Raw genomic sequence first — 18396 nt, forward strand, 5'->3', positions numbered from 1 at the left:
TCATCACATGCCTCACTACACATAAAGAGTCAGGAAGACGGGGGGGGGGGGGGGGGCATCGTCAGCTGATCGAGGCGGCGGCCAACTGCTGCCGCACCCGCCTCTCGACCACCGTCTCCAGGCTCATCGTCTCGTGCAGGCTGGGGTCGTCGTCCCCGCCATCGCGCGAGGGATAAATGATCGTGCCAAATTTGTCGCCCCCCAGGCAGAGGTCTTCCGGATCGCCGCGCGCGCCGGAACACAGGTAGCGGAGGCGGAGCGAGAGCGGGCCCGCACGCGTCAGCTTGCGCACGTCGGCGGCGTTCACCTTGGTCATCATGCCCTTGCGGCGCGGCCAGCGGCGCGTCGGGTTGCCAAACGCGTCGCACGGCGTGCGCGTCCGCAGCACGTCCAGCACCGAATCGGGCGCATGGCAGTTCAGCGCCAAGTGCAGCGGCCAGCGGCCCAGCCGATCGTTCTGCTCGTCCCTTGGCGCGCCCACACCCACAAAGCGGTCGCATGCTTCGCCGCTCTCCGGCCACGCCTCCAGCAGCAGCCGGCAGCCCGCCGCAGCCGCGTCACGCACGCTTTGCGCGGGCGGGCGCCGCCGCACCATCGCGCCCCACACGCTGCGGGAGAGCTGGCCGGCGGCGCACGCGGCCAAATGGATGGGGAAGTTGCCGTGCGAGTCGAAGGCGCGCGCGGCCTGCGGGCAGAGCTCCAGCAGCCGCGCGACGACGCGCGCCGGCGCCGCGCGGTTGGCCGCGTAGTGCAGAGGGTACGCGCGGCCCGAAGGCCGGTTGGGCAGAGTGTTGGTCGGCGGCGGGTCGGGCTCACTCGCTTCCTGCGGGTGCGCCTGCAGCCGCGCCAACGTGTAGATCTCCGCGCACGCCCCCAGCCGCAGCAAGTCCCTCAGCGGCCACTCCTCATTTGGCGGGTGATGTTCGAGGAGAGCCGCGAGCGCGGGCGCGGTGTGGTCCGTTGCGTAGCTCCCTGCTAGATAGTGCGCGGGGAAGCGGCCGGCGCCGTCCTTGCGAGCGGCCATGTGCGGCGCCGCCTCGAGCAGCCGCAACAGCAGCGGCGTGGGCGCGTCAAACTTGGCGGCGAGATGGAGCGGCGCCATTTTACGCTCGCCGCGAGTGACACCGATCGAGATGTCACGCTCCTCGTCGAGGGCCGCCGGGTACGCGTCGAGGAGCAGCTCGCACGCGGCTAACGCGCGCGACTCGTCCACTGGCGGTGTGAGGCGCTGGCTCTCGCCTGCCGGGCCGCGCGCGAGCAGATGCAAAGGGAGCGCGCCGTCCTCGGTGGCCTCGCGCGCCTCGGCGGTAGAGGCGGCGAGCAGAAGGCGGATGGCGTCGGGGTCGCGCGCGAGCGCCGCGTGGTGCAGCGGCGCGTACCCCATCCGATCGGTCGCCGCGACGGCTGTGGGTTGGCAGCTTAGCAGCAGCGAGAGCGTCGAGGGAGGGCGGCCGTGGATGACGGCAAACGCGAGCGGTGCGTTCTCGTCCGCATCCACCAGCGCCGTGCCTTCCTGGAACAAGCTTGGCTGGCACGGCTGGATGATGGCCCGCACGACGTCGTCGGGCGCGCCGTGTGCCAACGCCAGAAAGAGCGGATGCATCTTGTCCTCTCGGTTCTCACCCTCGAAGAAGTAATCGAACTCTTCATCATCGGCTTCGCAGCAGAGCAGACGGAGGTAGGGCGTCTTGCTGCCCAATTTGGTGAAGTCGTGCATGCTCAGGCCCGCCTCCTCCGGCACGCGCTCGATGCGCAGCAGCGTAGCCTCCCACGACGCGGCGCGGCAGAGCACTGCCACTGGTAGATGCTCAGCTTGCCATTCGGTGTTCGTGAAGGTCTGCGTCAGCAGCGAGCGCCACTGCTCGCAAACGAGCCGGGCGCCGAGCATGTCGCACGGCCGCACACACCGGAGGCAGCACTCGAGCCCATCCTGCCCAAGGTGCTCGTTCAGCTGTACACCGGCCAGAAGGTTGCTCGCCCGAACCTTGACCTCCTCGCCAGTGGTGGTGCAACGCACCGCGTGACGCTCCTTGACAGCGAACAGCACGATGCCCTCCAGTCCGTTGAGGTCTGGGCGAGCAACGAGTCCGGTGAAGATCACACGCTGCGACTCTCTCAGGTCGGACGGACGCATGGCGCTGGAGCAGCTTCGGGTCTGCTCGGCAGGAGGCGGGCGGCGGCGGCGTCGAGGGATAAAAGAATTCTACGATGACAAGCCGCTCTCACAGCAGACTGGCACGAACTAGCACCACAAAAGGATGGGATAAAAGAAAAAAAGACAAGTCCAGGGAGGGATGGGAGGACGGCACGCCGCCACCACACAGGGATTTTAAGGAGAGGGCTGAGGGGTGGGATCCGGCGCTCGCTACCGCTGCCGCCGCCGCTCGCTGCCGCCCGAGCCGAAAAAAATAACATCTCAGGATCGGCCCCCACGGAAGCCGATCGGCGGTCGGGTCTCTCTCTGGCGCGGTTTCACATGCTGAAGTTCGTGCTGGTGGTTTCGGAGCAGCGCAGCTCGAGCACCTTCCTCGCGTCCAGCGTGGCGCGGCAGCTCGATGCGCTGCCCAACGTCCGAGCTCCCCCTGTGAATGAGCCGTGGTTTGCATACAAGAGAGCGATCGCCGTGCAAAGCTCGCTTCCGAGCTCTCACGCCGCGCGTAGGGCCCTTAGCACTTGGAGCACTTGGAGTGCAGTCAGTAACCTCACATCCAGGGCCGGGGAGCTGAGAAGCGCATCCAGCGGGCCGGATGATCGGTATCGGGCTACGGGCTAGAGAGCCCTGACCCCTAACTAGGGGGGGGTGCGCGTTCGCAGGGAAAGGGCCGTAAAGTAAACACGGGTCTCCGAGGGTTGGCTCTGCGCTCCTTAGGCGGCTAGTGCCCTTTCACTGTGGCACAGCACTTGGACGGACGGAAAAACACCCCCCTTTTATGCCTGACCCTGGGCATGGTCTCTCTGGGGGTGAGCTGGGTCGGCCACCTCCGGGGCTGCAACTCGGACGGACGGAAAAACACCCCCCTTTTATGCCTGACCCTGGGCATGGTCTCTCTGGGGGTGAGCTGGGTCGGCCACCTCCGGGGCTGCAACTCGCACGGTGAAACCGCTTCCGGGCGAGCATCCGAGGCCTGCGGTTGTCCCTTCGCTGGGCGCGGCCGCCATGGAGATCCGCTGCACACAGATCAGTGTTTTTGGCGACTATTGCTCGCTCTCTGTGCAATCGCAACGCCAGCGGCCGTGCTTGGAGAATGGGTCGCGATGCTGCTGCGCGCCAGAGGATTGAGCCTGGAGAAGGGGAAGGGGAGTCTGGACGGTCGGCGAGGGGGTTGTAGCAAGCAGCGCGTACGGGGTAGCCGCCACTTTCCTGCCTCACAAGGGCGGGCCTTTATATAAAATGAACTCTCTCGAGGTTCTCGAGGTGGATATCCTTTGGCCGCGTTGGGTAGCGAGGATTGGTGTAACCCGAGCCACGGAGGCGTGTTTTCTGACGGCCGACCGTCAGTGCACGGAGTTGCCCCTTCTCCGACTGCCCCGGCTAGTTCACGAGTTTCGCGGGAGTGACCCCATGCGTCAAACCCGAGACCTAGCGCGGGTGGGTTGGAGGGGCCTCGGAAAGGCGCGCAAGCACGCCCTACGTCTTCCCCTCCTCCCCATCGGGCCGCATGAGCGGCCACGCCTCGCAGATTCGTTTCCGCGCCTGGGTCAGGCGCGCGGGGCACCGGGGCATCCCCCGGGTCGCTCGACCAGCGATCCGAAGAGTGGCCGCTATGCGAAGGAAAGAGTGGGGCCCTCGACGCCTCAGTCTGGCCCTCCGAGGGGGGAAGGGAATTGCGGGGTCCCCTCGGGCGCCTCAGTTCGGCCCTCCCGAGGGGGGGAGGGGAGCAAGGGGGTGGGGGGATTGGGGTGGTGGGGAGGGGTCTCGGATTTCATGTGGCTAACACTTGCCTTTCGGGGAGGGGCCTCCGTACAAGCGAGGCAAGCTCAGCTCGACGTCTTCCCCTCCTCCCTCGAGGCAGCGAGTAGGCAGCGAGAGGAGGTCTCGAGCGCCTATATGAAGGTATGTGAGATGGTGATGGGAATGGGTGGTCGGTCGGTCGGGCGGGCGGGCGGGCGGGCGGGCGGGCGGGCGGGCGGGCGGGCGGGCAAGCGGGGAGAGGCGGGCGGGCGGGGCGGAGCGGGCAGGCGGGGTGATCGGGGGAATCGTGTCCACAATCGGCAGCGGCGGAGCAGCAGCAGCAGCAGCAGCAGCAGCTGCTGTAGCAGCAGGCAGCAGCCTGCCGCAGATTCCTGCCGTTGTCTGCGCCGCGATCCGCCGCCGCGCCGCCGCGCCGCCGCCGCCTGCGCTCGCCGCCGCCTCGTAGACGACTCCTCTCGCGCTTGGAGAGCCGCGCAGCGCGCCGCGGGTTGAGGTCAAAGTGTGCAGCAAAGTGGCGGTCATGAAATCATCAAAATTTGAGGTTGCTCGAGAGAGCCTGGAAACGGTCCCGAGCCGTAGCCCCGGTGTCGGCGCACCGCCTCTCGGCCGCGACGGGCCGGCTCCGCCGCTCAGTCGAGCAGCAGGGGCTCTGGCACAGTTTTGTCGACAAACTGGTCGAGCCAAAAATTGGCGAGGAAGCGGCACCGGCGGCACGCCGGGACGAATCTGGACCGATTACATTGTTTGGCACCGCGGCGGCGAGCCGCCGCGAGCCCACAGGAGAGCTGGGCGCCGCGGCACCAGACCGCGCCGCCAGCGAGGCGAGAGCTGCAGCCGACCGGCCGTGACATGGCAGTTGCAAACGGCGGGATTTCTGCCCTCGGGGGCACGGGCCTTGTCCCGGAAAGTGAGAAACGCCGGGCAGGTTGGTCCACGACTTCAACCTCCCATACGTGTTTGTTCCTTCTTTTCCTGTGTCGAGCCTGTCTGCTGTGAGAGAGAGTTGTTTTCTTTAAATTCTTTTCCTCGGGCTGTTCCATCCTCCCATCTCCTTCCAACCCAGGCGAGGCGGGGGGGGGCGCGCGGGTGCGGAGTGCGGTGCGGTGCGGGTGTGTGCGTGTCATGTGGATACACCTACAGCAAGTGACCATCTGTCAGTATTATTATTCACTCCCTTTGTTCTCTTCTCATAAAATCGGAGGGTCGGCCCACGCGGGGGACCTGAAGCGACCCAACGATTTTATGAGTGGCAGCAAAGGGAGTGCAAAGGGAGTGACTATTATTTACACGAAGGCGCTCCCAAAAAAAGTAACCCCCGGCAACTTGGATCGTAATGATGCACGCTCTGATGAACCTGTGGCTCGCCGTCGGCCTGCTGACGCCGTGTTATGGTTTCTCCCTATCCGGCGCAGTCCCTTGTGCACTCCGCAGCCTTGCCTCGACGCGCCGGCCCGTCAAACTCGCAGCCTCGCAGCCAGACTACCGCCGCTTTGAACTGTGTCGCCTCGGCGAGAGCGGAGAGATTGAGGTGCGGCTGCCGCCGCCGCTGCCTGCGTCGCTGGCCGTAGCGCTGCCCCAGCAGCTCCCGACGCCTCTGTTGCACGACGACGCCTCTGTCGCACGACGACCAGCTCGCCGGCTCGTCCGCCTTAGGAGTGCCAAGTCGTGGACGAGGCCGGCCTGCTGGAGGTGCTCGGCCCGGTGGCGGCGGAGAGAGTGCTGCTCGACCCCGCCTCGGCGGAGCTCTTCTTCACCGCGCCGGCCAACGTGAGCGGCGCGCTGCCCGGCTCCCCAGCCGACGGGGCCGGCAGGTTCTTCACTCTCGCGGACTGGCAGGTCCCGCCTCGTGTTTGCCACCTCTCCGCTGCCACCTCACCGCTGTCACCTCATCCCACCTCACCGCTGCCACCTCACCGCTGCCTCCGGCCTGTAGGTCCGCCAGTGCGTCGACGAAGAGGTCTGCACTTGCATGTCGGTGCTCGCATGATGTTAGATTACTTCATCATTTGCATTCATATCTTGCAGGTCTGCGACTTGCACGAGTCGGTGCTCGCGCGGGCCCTCGGGCCGCAGGCGCGTGAAGTAGAACCAGTACCCTCGCGACGACGATGAAGTGCTGTCCTTAGAGTTGTTGGTGCTGTTGCTGACGTCACTGATGTCTCTGGTTGCAGGCGCACGAGCAGGCCGCCGCGAGGGCCGCAGCCGCCGCTGCAACAGCTTCGGACGCCGCCTCCTCCTCCTCCGAGCCCGAGTCCGCAGCAGACGGGGACGGGGGCCGTTCTCCTGGGCGGTACCACGTGCACTTTGGCGCGGGGCGGCTGGGGATGGGGCTGGTGGTGCCCGCGATCTCTGCGTCCGGCATCCCATTCGCTGTCGTGCAGCGGCCGAAGCGAAAGTGGCAGGAGCCGCGCCCCGCCGCGCGTCCACTGACTAGCCCCAGTCCACACGAATGAGCGCCTAACCACTCATGAACAGGAGCTCTTCCACCGCGCGTCCACTCACGAACTCGCACCGATTCATTAACTAATGACTCAACTCATAGGAGCTGTTCCACCGCGCGTCCAAGGGCACAGGCGCCGACCAGGTCGACATCAAGGTCAACGGCGAAGTGGTTGCTCACCGGCTGGAGGCGATCGCTGCGGCAGATTGTCGTTTTGCCCAGCCTCCTCTGGTGGATTCATTAATGAACGAGTCAGGCGATCGCTGCGGCGGACGGGACGCCAGACTTCTTGCCGCCGCAAGCGCTCGTGTTTGGTGACTCGACCGAGGCTTGCTGCGTGGTGAGCAGCGCGCCGCATCTCGGGTGGACCTCGGGTGCATCTTGGCGCGCGTCTCGTAGGAGCTGCTGCCGATTGTACAGAGCGCGACGTCGCTCTCCTGCTCGCTCGGCGCGGCGATGGCCAAGGTGCTGACGCCGCTGCTGAGCCAGCTGCCGGCGGCGGAGGAGGGGGGGGGGGGGTGCCGCCGCTGCGCTGTGAGTGGGTAACGATCTGACCAGTTGGGTATGCGCGAGTCAGGAGGGGGAGGTGCCGCCGCTGCTCTTCGCGTGCGAGAACGACCACGACGCCGTCGTTCGGCTGGGCGAGGCGCTGGAGGGGCGAGTGAGGGTGGTGGACTGCATGGTACACCGCGTCTGTGCACCGGCAGGGAGGCTGTGAGCAGCGTCTCTTCACACCTACTGCTGTGAGCAGGTCGACCGTGTCTGCACCGGCAGGGAGGTGCGGCCCGACGCGATCGCCGTCGAGGCAGAGCCGTGGCGCGGCTCCATCGTGCCGCTCGCGCCAGGCACCGCCGACGGCTCACGTTGTATCACATTATGGCATTATCACGTAATATCGTATACATTGCAGGCATCGGCGACTTCCGCCCCTTCCGCTCGATCAAAAGTAGTAATCCTCCTCCTCTCCTCCTCCTCCTCCTCCTCAGGCATCGGCGACTTCTCGCCCTTCTGTTCGGCGGTCGCGACGGCGCCGGACTCCCAGTCGGAGGCCGAGGACTATTGTTGTTCTGAGTTCTCACAAGTGCTGCTTCTTATTGTTAGGTGCCGGACTCCCAGTCGGAGGCCGAGGACTAGTATTGTTCTGAGTTCTCACAAGTGCTGCTTCTTATTGTTAGGCGCCGGACTCCCAGTCGGAGGCCGAGGACTAGTATTGTTCTGAGTTCTCACAAGTGCTGCTTCTTATTGTTAGGTGCCGGACTCCCAGTCGGAGGCCGAGGACTAGTATTGTTCTGAGTTCTCACAAGTGCTGCTTCTTATTGTTAGGTGCCGGACTCCCAGTCAGAGGCCGAGGACTAGTATTGTTCTGATTTCTCACAAGTGCTGCTTCTTATTGTTAGGTGCCGGACTCCCAGTCAGAGGCCGAGGACTAGTATTGTTCTGAGTTCTCACAAGTGCTCCTTCTTATTGTTAGGTGCCGGACTCCCAGTCAGAGGCCGAGGACTATTGTTGTTCTGAGTTCTCACAAGTGCTGCTTCTTATTGTTAGGTGCCGGACTCCCAGTCGGAGGCCGAGGACTAGTATTGTTCTGATTTCTCACAAGTGCTGCTTCTTATTGTTAGGTGCCGGACTCCCAGTCGGAGGCCGAGGACTATTGTTGTTCTGAGTTCTCACAAGTGCTGCTTCTTATTGTTAGGTGCCGGACTCCCAGTCGGAGGCCGAGGACTAGTATTGTTCTGAGTTCTCACAAGTGCTGCTTCTTATTGTTAGGCGCCGGACTCCCAGTCAGAGGCCGAGGACTATTGTTGTTCTGAGTTCTCACAAGTGCTCCTTCTTATTGTTAGGTGCCGGACTCCCAGTCGGAGGCCGAGGACTAGTATTGTTCTGAGTTCTCACAAGTGCTGCTTCTTATTGTTAGGTGCCGGACTCCCAGTCAGAGGCCGAGTACTTGTCCGAGCGAAAGTTCTCGCTAGTCAACGGCATGCCCACCGTGCTCGCGTTCCTCGTCTCTCCCCACACCTCCCCATCTCTCCGCATGCCTCCCCACCAGGCATGCACACCGTGCTCGCCTTCCTCACGCTGCGCTGCTCGTGCGACCTCGCCGCGGCGCCCGACGCGAGGCGCTGTGTGTGCTGTCTAAAGTACTCGGAGATGGCTCAATGCATCCGTACTCTGAGTCTCTGCCGATAGGCGCGAGTACGTGCTGCTAAAGTACTCGGAGATGGCCCGCGAGGAGCAGCGCATGTGCGAGGCTTGCGGCCGGCGGTGCGGGCGGCGTATTGCATCACATTGGACATCAACATGGTGTTCCTATCCACAAGGCGTGGCTGGCGGTGCGGGCGGCGCGGCTTGTCGACACATTCGGCTCCGAGGCGCTCGCTGCACGGCACGACTGCGGCATAGAACATGTTTCCCAACATGTGCATTCGTGTCTGATTCGCTAGGCGCTCGCCGCGTGGCATGGTTGCGGCAGCGCCGAGGAGGCGTGGGACGAGCTTCTCTCGTTTGGTGAGTGCGTGCTCGAGGCGCGCTTCTACACATCTCTCCCCCATCTCTCCCCCATCTCTCCCCCATCTCTCGAGTGCGTGCTCGAGGCGCGCTTCTACACATCTCTCCCCCATCTCTCCCCCATCTCTCCCCCATCTCTCGAGTGCGTGCTCGAGGCGCGCTTCTACACATCTCTCCCCCATCTCTCCCCCATCTCTCCCCCATCTCTCGAGTGCGTGCTCGAGGCGTCGAGAAGCTTCTCGTGCATCGACGGCGCCGCCGGTTAAAAAGGAAGACTCATACTTCATGACCCCTCTTCCAGGAGCGCTTCTCGTGCATCGACGACGTCGTGTCGCGCGTGCTCGGCGGCGGCGTGGCGAACCGGTGGCTGACCCGCCTCCGGCCGGCGCAGGCGCGATCACTGAGTCAGCGAGAATAGTCTGAGTCCCCGCGCTCTGAGTCGTCATTTTCTCGTCCATCGAACCCTCACTCATCCACCTCTTTCAAATCGAGCTCTTGGCTGCTGACCAGTGGGCGGTGGTGTAGCCCTCCTGACCCGTCCTTGCAGGAGTGGGCCTCGGCGCGGGAGGAGGGGCGGCGCTGCGCCGCAGAAAGGCGACCACGCGTCGGGAGGAGCCGCGGAGTGGCCTCTAGAAGCACAAAGAGACGGTGGAGAATGAGCCCACAGGTTCGACGCGTCGGCGGCGGCGGCCGAGGCGGAGACGCTCCGCTTCCTCGGCCACGCGATGGCGCGCTTCCGGCGGCGCGCCGTCGAGCGGGTCTACCACCGGCAGGTGGCCGAGAGAATCTAGATGCGAGCCATGCCCGAGATATGCCCGAGATATGCGCGAGATGTGGGCGTGCCGCCGGCAGGTGTCCGAGATGTGCCCGAGATATGCCCGAGATATGCCCGAGATATGCCCGAGATATGCGCGAGATGTGGGCGTGCCGCCGGCAGGTCGAGGCGGAGTTCGAGTCGGACGAGGCTGCGGCGGCGTGGGTGGTGGCGCAGGTCGAGGAGCTGACGCGCTCCTCGCGCGCCTTTTGCAAGCGCGAGGTCGAGATCACGCAACAGGGCCTCCTCGTGGAGGGGCGGTCGCTGTGAACAGCGCCTCTTCACGCCTGCAGCTGTGGACAGGCACAAGAGCCTCATCAAGGAGCAGCGCAAGCTCGGAGGCAAGGCAAAGTCGCCTCGCGTGCAGGCTGGTCATATCTCCCCCATATCTCCCCCCACATCTCCCCCATATCTCCCCCATATCTCAAGGCAAAGTCGCCTCGCGTGCAGGCTGGTCATATCTCCCCCACATCTCCCCCCCATATCTCCCCATATCTCCCCCATACCTCAAGGCAAAGTCGCCTCGCGTGCAGGCTAGTCGTGCGTTGCTCAGTACAGAGATGTGCCCGAGATGTGCCCGAGCTGTGCCCGAGCTGTGCCCGAGCTGTGCCCGAGCTGTGCCCGGGAGATTGGAGGGCATGGACCTCACCACCGCAAGAGCTGTTCGAACTGAGTCCATACTGGTAGGCCGCCGTCGAGCAACGTCGTGCTGCCTTCGACCAGCTCACCGCAGCCAGGGGCGCGCCGCGCACGCCGGCCGGCGGCGACGGCGACGGCGGCGGCGGCGGTGGCGGCGGCGGCGGCGGCAGCGGCGGCGGCGGCGACGGTGGCGGCGGCGGAGTTACTGCTGCTACCGGCTCCGTTGCGAGCACGGGCGGCGGCGCCGCCGCGGCGGCGGCGGCGCGCGCTGCGGCGGCGCGGGCGGGCAGGGTTGGGATGCGAGCTTCGACGGGGGCAGCAGGGCTGAGGGTGCGGGGAGGCCGTGCAGAGATGCTGGAGGGCTCTGCTGGGGTGGAGGCGCCGCTGGAGGAGGTGTACGCCGCGATCGCTGACGCGCAGCCGGAGCAGCAAGCTGCATACTCTAGCTGGATCGGCGGCGTCGACACTGAAGCGGAGGCGGCTGCTGCGGCGGCGGCGGGGTGCATTCTCGACGTCGGCTCGGGCACACTCACTTACGCAGCCGATTTCGCCCCGCCCGAGCTCTGCTTTGACTTGCTCTACTGCCGGCACGGAAAGACGACGGGCAGCGCACCGCTTCGCGCGTGTGAGAGCGGGCCGTGCAGAGGCGCCGTTCACACGGGGGCTCGACTGTGAACAGGCAACACCGAGCCGCGCGTGTACCAGGGCTTCGTCGACGAGCCCGAGAACGCGCTCAACGAGGTTGGACTGGCGCAGGCGGAGGAGGCGGCGGAGCGTCTCGAGGCGCTCGGCGTCGCCCCGGATCTGGTGGTGCTCTCGCCGCTCTCCCGCGCCTCCGAGACGGGGATGGCGTGGGTGCGGCGGCATCCTGAGGCGGCGGGGCTTGTCGAGACGTGGGACGAGACGGCCGAGATGCGCTTCGGCGCGTGGGACAACGTCAAGGTGCCAATCAAGCTCGGCTCCTCTCGGCTCCAACTCGGCGTGTTTGCGCGTGGGGCGGCAGGCAGCGCCAGTGGCAGTGGCTTTGCCTGCAGACCAAGCTCGGGCCGTCTCTGCTGATCTCGGCTCTCAGCTCATCTCGGCTCTCACTTCGGCAGGTCAAGGACTTGCCCGCCGACTCGATCTGCCACCTCTTTTACCTCGCGCAAAACGCGCTCGTCCGGTCGGCGGCGCCGTACACCCGGCCGGCCGACGGAGCGGCCTTCGAGTCGGAGTCGTTTGTGCAGCTGCTGACGAGGATGGGAGCCGTGCTGGACAAGCTCGAGGCTCGCATGGCCCCGCTCGCGGCCGAGCGTGCCGCCGCCGGCAAGCCGCCCCCCCTCGTCCTGATGTACGGCCACTCGATGGCCGGCGCGGCGCTGGGCGTGCTCACGGGCAACGGCAAGCGGGTGGACGGCGAGGGCTACCTCGGCTTCGACGGGAAGTACATCCTGCCAAACGCGACCCCCGTCTACCTGCACCGCTGCCGCTGAGCCGCCGCCGCCGTTGGCTGCCGCGCCGAGCTTCCGACGGCTGGCGGGGCCGGTTGGTGCCGTGGCGCGGACTTTGGCCGGCGGCACCCTCACGGCGGCGAGAGCTCAGGCCGCTCTCGACCGCCACAGTCGCCACCCTCCCCTCTCTACATGCATGCGTTGGTGACGGCGATTGCCGAGATCGAGACCCCCTGGTTTGTGACGGGCGCGTATATGTTCCGTGTTTGATCGGTGGAGTCAGAGAAATATCGTCCCGCCGGGAGTCATGTCTCATGAGAGATGTGACTTTTGTGCGGAGGTGCACGAGAGACTCTAGTTGCATTAGTCTGTGGTGCAAAACCCGCCCAAAACTACCAAAATCGCTGTCACGGCAGCTCGGCACTATCTAAAAAAAGTGACGAGAGCACACCCATTTTAAGCGTTCGCCGCATACACAAGGTCCGCCTGCGTGCGGCGCCAGCTTCTCAGGGCCGTAGCGCGCACGCGACCGCGCACACGGCGACCCTCCCCGGCTGGAGATCACTCGAGATGACCCGAGATGGCCCGAGATTAGGTACGCGCACGCGACGGCGCACGGCGACCTCACTCTCGAGCGGCTCCACGTCGGCATCTCGCAGTCCGTCTCCTCGCCCGCCATCTCCACCTCCGCCGCAACCGTCGGCGGCACGCTCTGCCTCACCGTGAGCTGCCCCGACACCCACCTCGGGTGATCTCGGGTGATCTCGGGTGATCTCGGGTGATCTCGGGTGATCTCGGGTGATCTCGGGTGATCTGGAGATTAGGTGAGCTACCCGACCCCCATCTGGAGCGACGCGGCGGCGGACGAGTACGCGGACGGGCTGGTGCGCCTGCTCGAGCTCGCGGCGGCGGACGGAGAGGCGGGGAGCGGGTGAGGGCTTAGGGTCCACTAAGCAATCCCAATCGTCCTATCGTCCTGTCTCCCCTAGTCGTGTTTGGAGACCTTTTGCTGAATGAGGGGAGGGGGTATGTCGTGAAGAAGACTGAACGTCGCGCTCGCCTGTGTGTCCCATGTCTGCTTCGCCTTTCTGCATAACCAACATGCACATGCACATGTCCGACATTCCTAGATGGCCTCCAAAATTGCATTTTCTTTTGGTTTTGGGTCTACCCAGTGTACCCAGAGCGACTCCCAGTACAACGGACCCACCCAAAAAAACTTCGGTCCCGGGTACGGCTCGGCCTACGGGGTACGTATGAGTGATTTCTCTTCCGCGCGACACGGGCGCCTCCCTCATCCATACTCTAGAGAGTAGAGACGTCGCCCAGAGAGGACCGTATTGACGACCGTGCCGTCGAGCCCGTCGATGTCGACCGGTAGCTCGTCCGCGTGGTCGGTGTCGGGGTACGCGTGCGCGTAGCCCCTGGAGCAAGTCGAGTTCATGAAGCGGGACACCAGCGTCGAGTGCGGCACAGACGAGCACGACTCCATCAGGCTGCTGGCCGGCTTCCTGATCGGCGTTTGGCCGCTCGGCTCGCTGCTGCTCTTCTCATCGCTCCTCATCCCGTGCAGTCATTCGATTCGGACGCGCTCACCCAGCGCTTTGACCCTGGCCACCGCGTTTCTCCACCGGGAGTACAAGCCGAAGTGGTATTGGTGGGAAGTGTTTGAGCTGGCGCGCAAGCTCGTGCTGACGGGTGCGCTGCTGCTCATCCCGGAGAAGCGCGCCTTCCTTCGCATCGTGGTGGCGACATTAATCTGCGCTGTCGATGTCGCGCTCACAGCAGCCGCCCGGCCCTACAAGCGGATTGAAGACGGAGTCCTCGCTGTCGTGCGCGCCACCCCACCCCTCCCCGGCGCACCCTCCTTAAGAGGTGACGTGTAGTGCCCACTCGCCCCAGGCTGCGAGCCTCATGCTCCTCCTCGTCTTTCTTGGCGCCAACTGGACCACCATCTTCCTCAGCATCGAGGAGCGCTGCCCAGGAGTAGCGGGCGTGGCCTCCTCCATCCTTGCCTTTGACAACGTGGATGACATCGTCAACACGTTGATCGCCCTCGTGTTTGTCATGCTCGCCTTTTTCCTGGTGAGTGCCATCTTTGCTGCACGGCGCATTGCCCGCAAGCCAAAGATTCTGCTGGTCTCTTCGAACCAGCCGCCCGAGCTGACGCTGGCGCGCCACATGAAGTGGCATCTCTTCAACAGCCACATCTGGTCCACCGGCCAGGACGCCGCCGCGGTGATCAAGAATCAGCTCAAGCTGCTTCTACCGGGCATCAAAGTCTTTCTCGACGTGCGCTCGACAGGCAGCGCTACAATCGTAGAGCGGCCTTGACCGCCGGACCTCGATCGATAGGTCGACGACCTTGCGGACATCGGCGCTCTCGAGGAGTACATCCGCCGAACGCAGGTTATCCTCATCTTTCTCTCGAAGGGCTACTTTAAAAGCAGGGTGTGCCCCCCCCCCCCCCCCCCTTCATCCAAGCCTCAACCGCACCACCCCACCTCACCGCCCCATAGAACTGCCTGCGGGAGGTCCGCGCGTCGATCGAGCAACGCAAACCCTTGGTGCTGGTGCAAGAGACTGATCCAGCCAAGGGCGGCAGCCTCAAGGCACAGCGACTCGCGCTCTGCAACGCGCTCAAGCCACCATGGGCCACCGCTGGCCCATCCCTCGCAGGAGCTGCGCGAGGAATGCCCCCCAGAGCTGCGAGCGGCCGTCTTTGACCGGGGGTGGCGTCGGGTGCTCTGGCTCCGGGTCGACGATTTCAGGCTCGTCTCGCTCAAGCTGATTGCCGAGGCGACGACTTCTCCTCACACCCACGATGTTCACGGCCGCTATCCCCCCAACTCTCTCGACCCATCCCCTCTAGGCCCTTCTCCTGCACACGCCTGACTTCCGGAGAGAGGCGTCGCTACCGCTCTTCGTGCCAGGGGAGTTGAGGCGGGAGGAACTTAGCTTCCCCAAGCACGTTTTGCTCTGGGTATCTCCCGTCAACGCGGGCGCACAGGAACTGGCCGATGAGGTGGAGGAAGCGGTCCTAGCGGACGCATCGAATCGAACGTCAAGGAACTCTCCCTGCTCAAGCCAGCCAAAAACCAACCTCTCCGTCATCACGGCGGACGCTCTGCCCGAGCAAGCGACCCACATGCTGCTCAACCTCTGCGAGGAGAGCTGGTCCGATGAGCGGCTCACCGAGCAGGCTCTCTTGGGAGGTGGGGGAGGTGTGCGTGCGCGCCTAGCCCTCCAACGGCGGTGAACGTGCTGCGATAGGTCAAGGCTGCGCGAGAAGTCAAACTGCCCATAGTGATGGCGCACGAGAACGACCCGGCGCGCCACGGCTGCCCCTTTTCTCGCTTCTTTGAGATCACGCCACAGGAGCTGATCGCCGACGGCCTCTACAACGACCTCGCCATCGGCTTCTTCCCCGGTCACCACCGCCAGGCGCCGGCCATTCCTCTGCCGGACCGGCACTGCAAGGAGGGGCCAAATTAGTCCTGCACATCTTCGTAGGTCTCCCTCGCACTGCTGCTCAAAGCGCTCAGCGCGACGCCACAAACCGGCCGATGGTCCGTTGCGGCTTGCTGCCGCTCTGTTGCCTCCTCTTGCCGTTCCTTGCTGACCTGTTGCTGAGGAGGTGAAGGGTTTGGCGGTGACTGTATGATGCGGCATGAATGAACGGGTCGTCGCCAAGCCCGGCCCACCGCCGGAACCGCCGCCGCGTGTCATTCTCGGACTCCCTCTCCTCAAAGCCGTACACTCCTCGGCCTCGGCCCGCAGGCTTCTCCGCCCCTCGGCGGGCGCGGTCGCTACTGGGCTGGGTTTTTAGGCATTGTGGGGTCGGCACTCCCAACGACCCTCATGACCTCCTGCGGTCTCTGAGATGGACACCAGTGGGTGTGGGACCACAGCCAGGATACACTCGAAGGCTGGGTAAGCAGTAGATGTCGATACTCGACGCGTCCCACATGGTCTGTGTCGCTGTCGGCACGCTGTCGACAGGACGTCGAGCGACACCGGTGGCAGTGCCACCCAGGAGTGGTCGGGTGGTCTCCCGTCATAAGAGAGCCACCATGTGATCCGTATGATGATTCCTGACAACCGCCTCAGTCAACTTTCGTCACAGTTCCCGCTCTGAGAGGAGCTGCGGGTCAGTTCGACAGCTGGAGCTGTGTCGCCGGCGTGCGGCGGCCTGCCTCCGGAGGTGCCTCTGAGGTGGACATTTTTTGGTCACCGTGAGAGAACGCGTTCGAATTTTCACTCCGGAACTTCAACTGAGCACGCGCACCGGCCAGGGCTACAATAGTGCCAGTGAGGCGAAGGCGCGAGTCGGAAAGCCGCGACCGTGATTTGGTCCCTCCCCTTACCTACAATCGCTGTGAACCCAGCCACGTAAAGCGTAAGCCCGCCCCCCACCCCCCGCCGCGTTTGGTTCGCTCTAGCGTCTAGGGTATGCAACTTGGTTCGTGTCGGTGTGTGTGTAAGTGTTGAGCTTTTAATTACCTGCTCGGAGGAAAGGACTGCACACAACTAGTCCTCCTCGTCCGAGTCGGACTGCCGGGCGAGGTCCCGCTCCCAGTCGCTCAGGCCGAGCAGCGAGCCCGTGTCCGACTCGCCGTCGCCGTCGAGGGGACTCGCGGCCCCCGAGACGGCCGGCGCTGCCTTCGGTCCCTCGCCCCCCTCGGCCGAGACCTCCTTCTCCCGTCGTGCGAGAGCAGCCGGGGCCACACGGGCCGACGCCACCTTCCACGCCGCCACTTCCGGCCCGGCCAGCGGCGGCCGCGGGCAGGGCGGCGTGGGCGGCGGCGGCGGCGGCGGCGGCGGCTGCGGCGGCTGCGGCGGCGGCGGCGGCGGCGGCGGCGGCGGCGGCTCCTCCCCCTTCGCCGCCTCCGCTTTCTCCGCCTCCTTGGTGCGCTGCCACCACGCCTCCGCCTCCTCGGGCGACGCGGGGACTGCTGCTCCGCTAACGTAGGGCGCCCTCCGCCGCAGCTTTGCGCAGGCCGCGGCGGCGCACGCCTCGAGGCTCACGGCCGCGGGGGAGAGGTCCCTCGCGGCGACTCGAATGAGGAGCAGCACGTCGAAGAGCATGTCCCCCAGCCTGTGCACGGCTCCCTTTCTTGTGTGGTGTGTGGGCACGGCGGCACGTCGCGTCTCCTCTCGAGTGCTGGAGTGCATGGTAGGGTGCGGCAGGGGTACCTTATTCTCCGCATCTAGCTCCCCCACTCGGAGCAGAGAGCGGACTCGTCGATCTCTTTCGCCCGCAGCACCTCCTCCACCTGTGAAGAGGGAAGGAGGTCGCTGTGAAGAGAGAGAAGGAGCTGTGAAGAGAGAGGTGGGGAAAGAGGCGGGTCCGCAGCTCCGTGTGCAATCTCGGGCAATCTCGGGCCATCTCGGGTCTCGGCCATCTCAGGCCATTCCACCTCGAGCAGCTCCTTCCGGGTGTGGAAGAGCAGGTCCGCAGCGCGCTGCCTCGCCGTCCAAGGGCACACCTCGCCCAGCCGATCCACGCAGCCCGCAAGCTGTGCGACTGCGAGGCTGTCGGACGCCCCTACCCCCCTCTCCTCCTCCTCCCCATCCTCCTCCGCCTCCTCCTCCGACGACGACGATACCCAGCCTGCCGCCACCCTCGCCGCCTTAAGCTTCACCGCCTCCGCCTCCGCCTCCAGCTCTGCCGCCAACGCCGACAAAACAGTTGTTTGGTATTGCTAAAAATCTCTCCCAACGCCGCCGCCCGGGCGCCCACAAACGCCACGGCCTCCTTTCCTCTAGGAATAGAGCGCCTCCGAAAAGTAGCGCCCCGCGTAAGTCTCCATCAGTGCTTCGTAATGAGGTCCCGCGTGAGCGCGATTCTCAGATAAAGAATTCGTGCGCCACACCTGAGAAGGGCCCCGGACCGGAGTGGCTTTTTTTTTTCTCTTTTTTTAGCGCGCTTTTTTCTCTTTTGCCCTTTCTGCCGATGGCTCACGCCGGCGCGTCCGACCATTGGGAGCGCCTGTGGGCGTCCGGCTTGGCCAAAGGCGACAAGTTCGACGTCGGCGGGCCCAGCGCGACGCTCCTCGGCGCTCTCCGCCGGCTAGATCCCGTCTCCGAGGGTGCGACGGCGCTGGTGCCCGGAGCCGGTCGTGCCTACGATGCGCTGGCGCTCGCCGCGAGCGGCTTCGCCCGCGTCGTGGCGCTCGAGCTGTCACCCTCAGCCTGTGACGCGGCGAAGCGCGAGATCGAAGCGTCGGGCCACCCACGTGCGGCGTCAGTTGAGGTCTGTTGCGGCGACTTTTTCCGGCACACGGGAGCCTATGACCTGGTCTGGGACTGCACCTTTCTCTGTGCGCTCGACCCGTCGGTGCGGGAGCGGTGGGCGGCGGCGCACCGCTCGCTCCTCAAGCCGCAAGGCCGGCGGCAGTAGACGTTGCTCTCTCCTCCTCTCGCTCCCTCTCTCCCTCCCTCCCTCCCTCCCTCCCTCCCTCCCTCCTCTCGCTCCCTCCCTCCCTCCCTCCCTCCCTCTCTCCCTCCCTCCCTCCCTCCCTCCCTCCCTCCCTCGAGCCCCTCCCTCCCTCCCTCAGGCCGCCTCCTCACCGCCATCTTCCCCATCGACGCCAGCCGCCCGGACGGCTCCGGCCCGCCCTAGCCTCTCTCGCTCGACCTCCTGCGTCGCCTG

The 18396-nt window shown here is 65.2% G+C and overlaps 7 protein-coding genes across 7 annotated transcripts in view; 4 read left to right on the forward strand and 3 right to left on the reverse strand.

The window, feature by feature from the left end:
- Window positions 1-61: 61 nt before the first annotated feature.
- Window positions 62-2182, reverse strand: EMIHUDRAFT_461492 (hypothetical protein; the record flags this gene model as incomplete). The annotated part of the gene is made up of 1 exon (XM_005766889.1): window positions 62-2182. Exon 1 carries the CDS (start codon window positions 2132-2134, stop codon window positions 62-64), a length of 2073 nt encoding a protein of 690 aa, XP_005766946.1. The 5' UTR covers window positions 2135-2182.
- Window positions 2183-4542: 2360 nt separating this feature from the next.
- Window positions 4543-4864, reverse strand: EMIHUDRAFT_196894 (hypothetical protein; the record flags this gene model as incomplete). Its single annotated transcript, XM_005766890.1, has 2 exons — window positions 4543-4787; window positions 4858-4864. The coding sequence occupies 2 exons, from the start codon at window positions 4862-4864 to the stop codon at window positions 4543-4545; spliced, it is 252 nt and encodes an 83-aa protein (XP_005766947.1).
- Window positions 4865-5228: 364 nt separating this feature from the next.
- Window positions 5229-6460, forward strand: EMIHUDRAFT_432471 (hypothetical protein). Its single transcript, XM_005766891.1, has 5 exons — window positions 5229-5441; window positions 5567-5749; window positions 5847-5870; window positions 5939-5986; window positions 6085-6460. Exons 1-5 carry the CDS (start codon window positions 5247-5249, stop codon window positions 6364-6366), a joined length of 732 nt encoding a protein of 243 aa, XP_005766948.1. The 5' UTR covers window positions 5229-5246; the 3' UTR covers window positions 6367-6460.
- A 4197-nt stretch (window positions 6461-10657) lies between these two features.
- Window positions 10658-12118, forward strand: EMIHUDRAFT_432474 (hypothetical protein). The gene is made up of 3 exons (XM_005766892.1): window positions 10658-10915; window positions 10991-11253; window positions 11409-12118. The coding sequence occupies exons 1-3, from the start codon at window positions 10663-10665 to the stop codon at window positions 11781-11783; spliced, it is 891 nt and encodes a 296-aa protein (XP_005766949.1). The 5' UTR covers window positions 10658-10662; the 3' UTR covers window positions 11784-12118.
- Window positions 12119-13183: 1065 nt separating this feature from the next.
- On the forward strand, window positions 13184-15236 carry EMIHUDRAFT_196897 (hypothetical protein; the record flags this gene model as incomplete). Its single annotated transcript, XM_005766893.1, has 7 exons — window positions 13184-13573; window positions 13644-14033; window positions 14097-14192; window positions 14261-14314; window positions 14421-14498; window positions 14614-14956; window positions 15034-15236. 7 exons carry the CDS (start codon window positions 13184-13186, stop codon window positions 15234-15236), a joined length of 1554 nt encoding a protein of 517 aa, XP_005766950.1.
- Window positions 15237-16271: 1035 nt separating this feature from the next.
- On the reverse strand, window positions 16272-17308 carry EMIHUDRAFT_461494 (hypothetical protein; the record flags this gene model as incomplete). The annotated part of the gene is made up of 3 exons (XM_005766894.1): window positions 17162-17308; window positions 16965-17017; window positions 16272-16839 (listed from the first exon to the last, which is right to left on the reverse strand). Exon 3 carries the CDS (start codon window positions 16827-16829, stop codon window positions 16272-16274), a length of 558 nt encoding a protein of 185 aa, XP_005766951.1. The 5' UTR covers window positions 16830-16839; window positions 16965-17017; window positions 17162-17308.
- Window positions 17309-17697: 389 nt separating this feature from the next.
- Window positions 17698-18396, forward strand: part of EMIHUDRAFT_196898 (hypothetical protein) — a gene marked incomplete at both ends in the record, with an annotated part of 1754 nt that continues 1055 nt past the window's right edge. Inside the window, one exon of the mRNA XM_005766895.1 lies at window positions 17698-18081. Coding sequence (XP_005766952.1) covers window positions 17698-18081 — 384 coding nt within the window. The remainder of the gene's footprint in view (window positions 18082-18396) is intronic.

This window comes from Emiliania huxleyi (genome assembly GCF_000372725.1).
Source record: "Emiliania huxleyi CCMP1516 unplaced genomic scaffold EMIHUscaffold_5, whole genome shotgun sequence".
NCBI lineage: Eukaryota > Haptophyta > Isochrysidales > Noelaerhabdaceae > Emiliania > Emiliania huxleyi.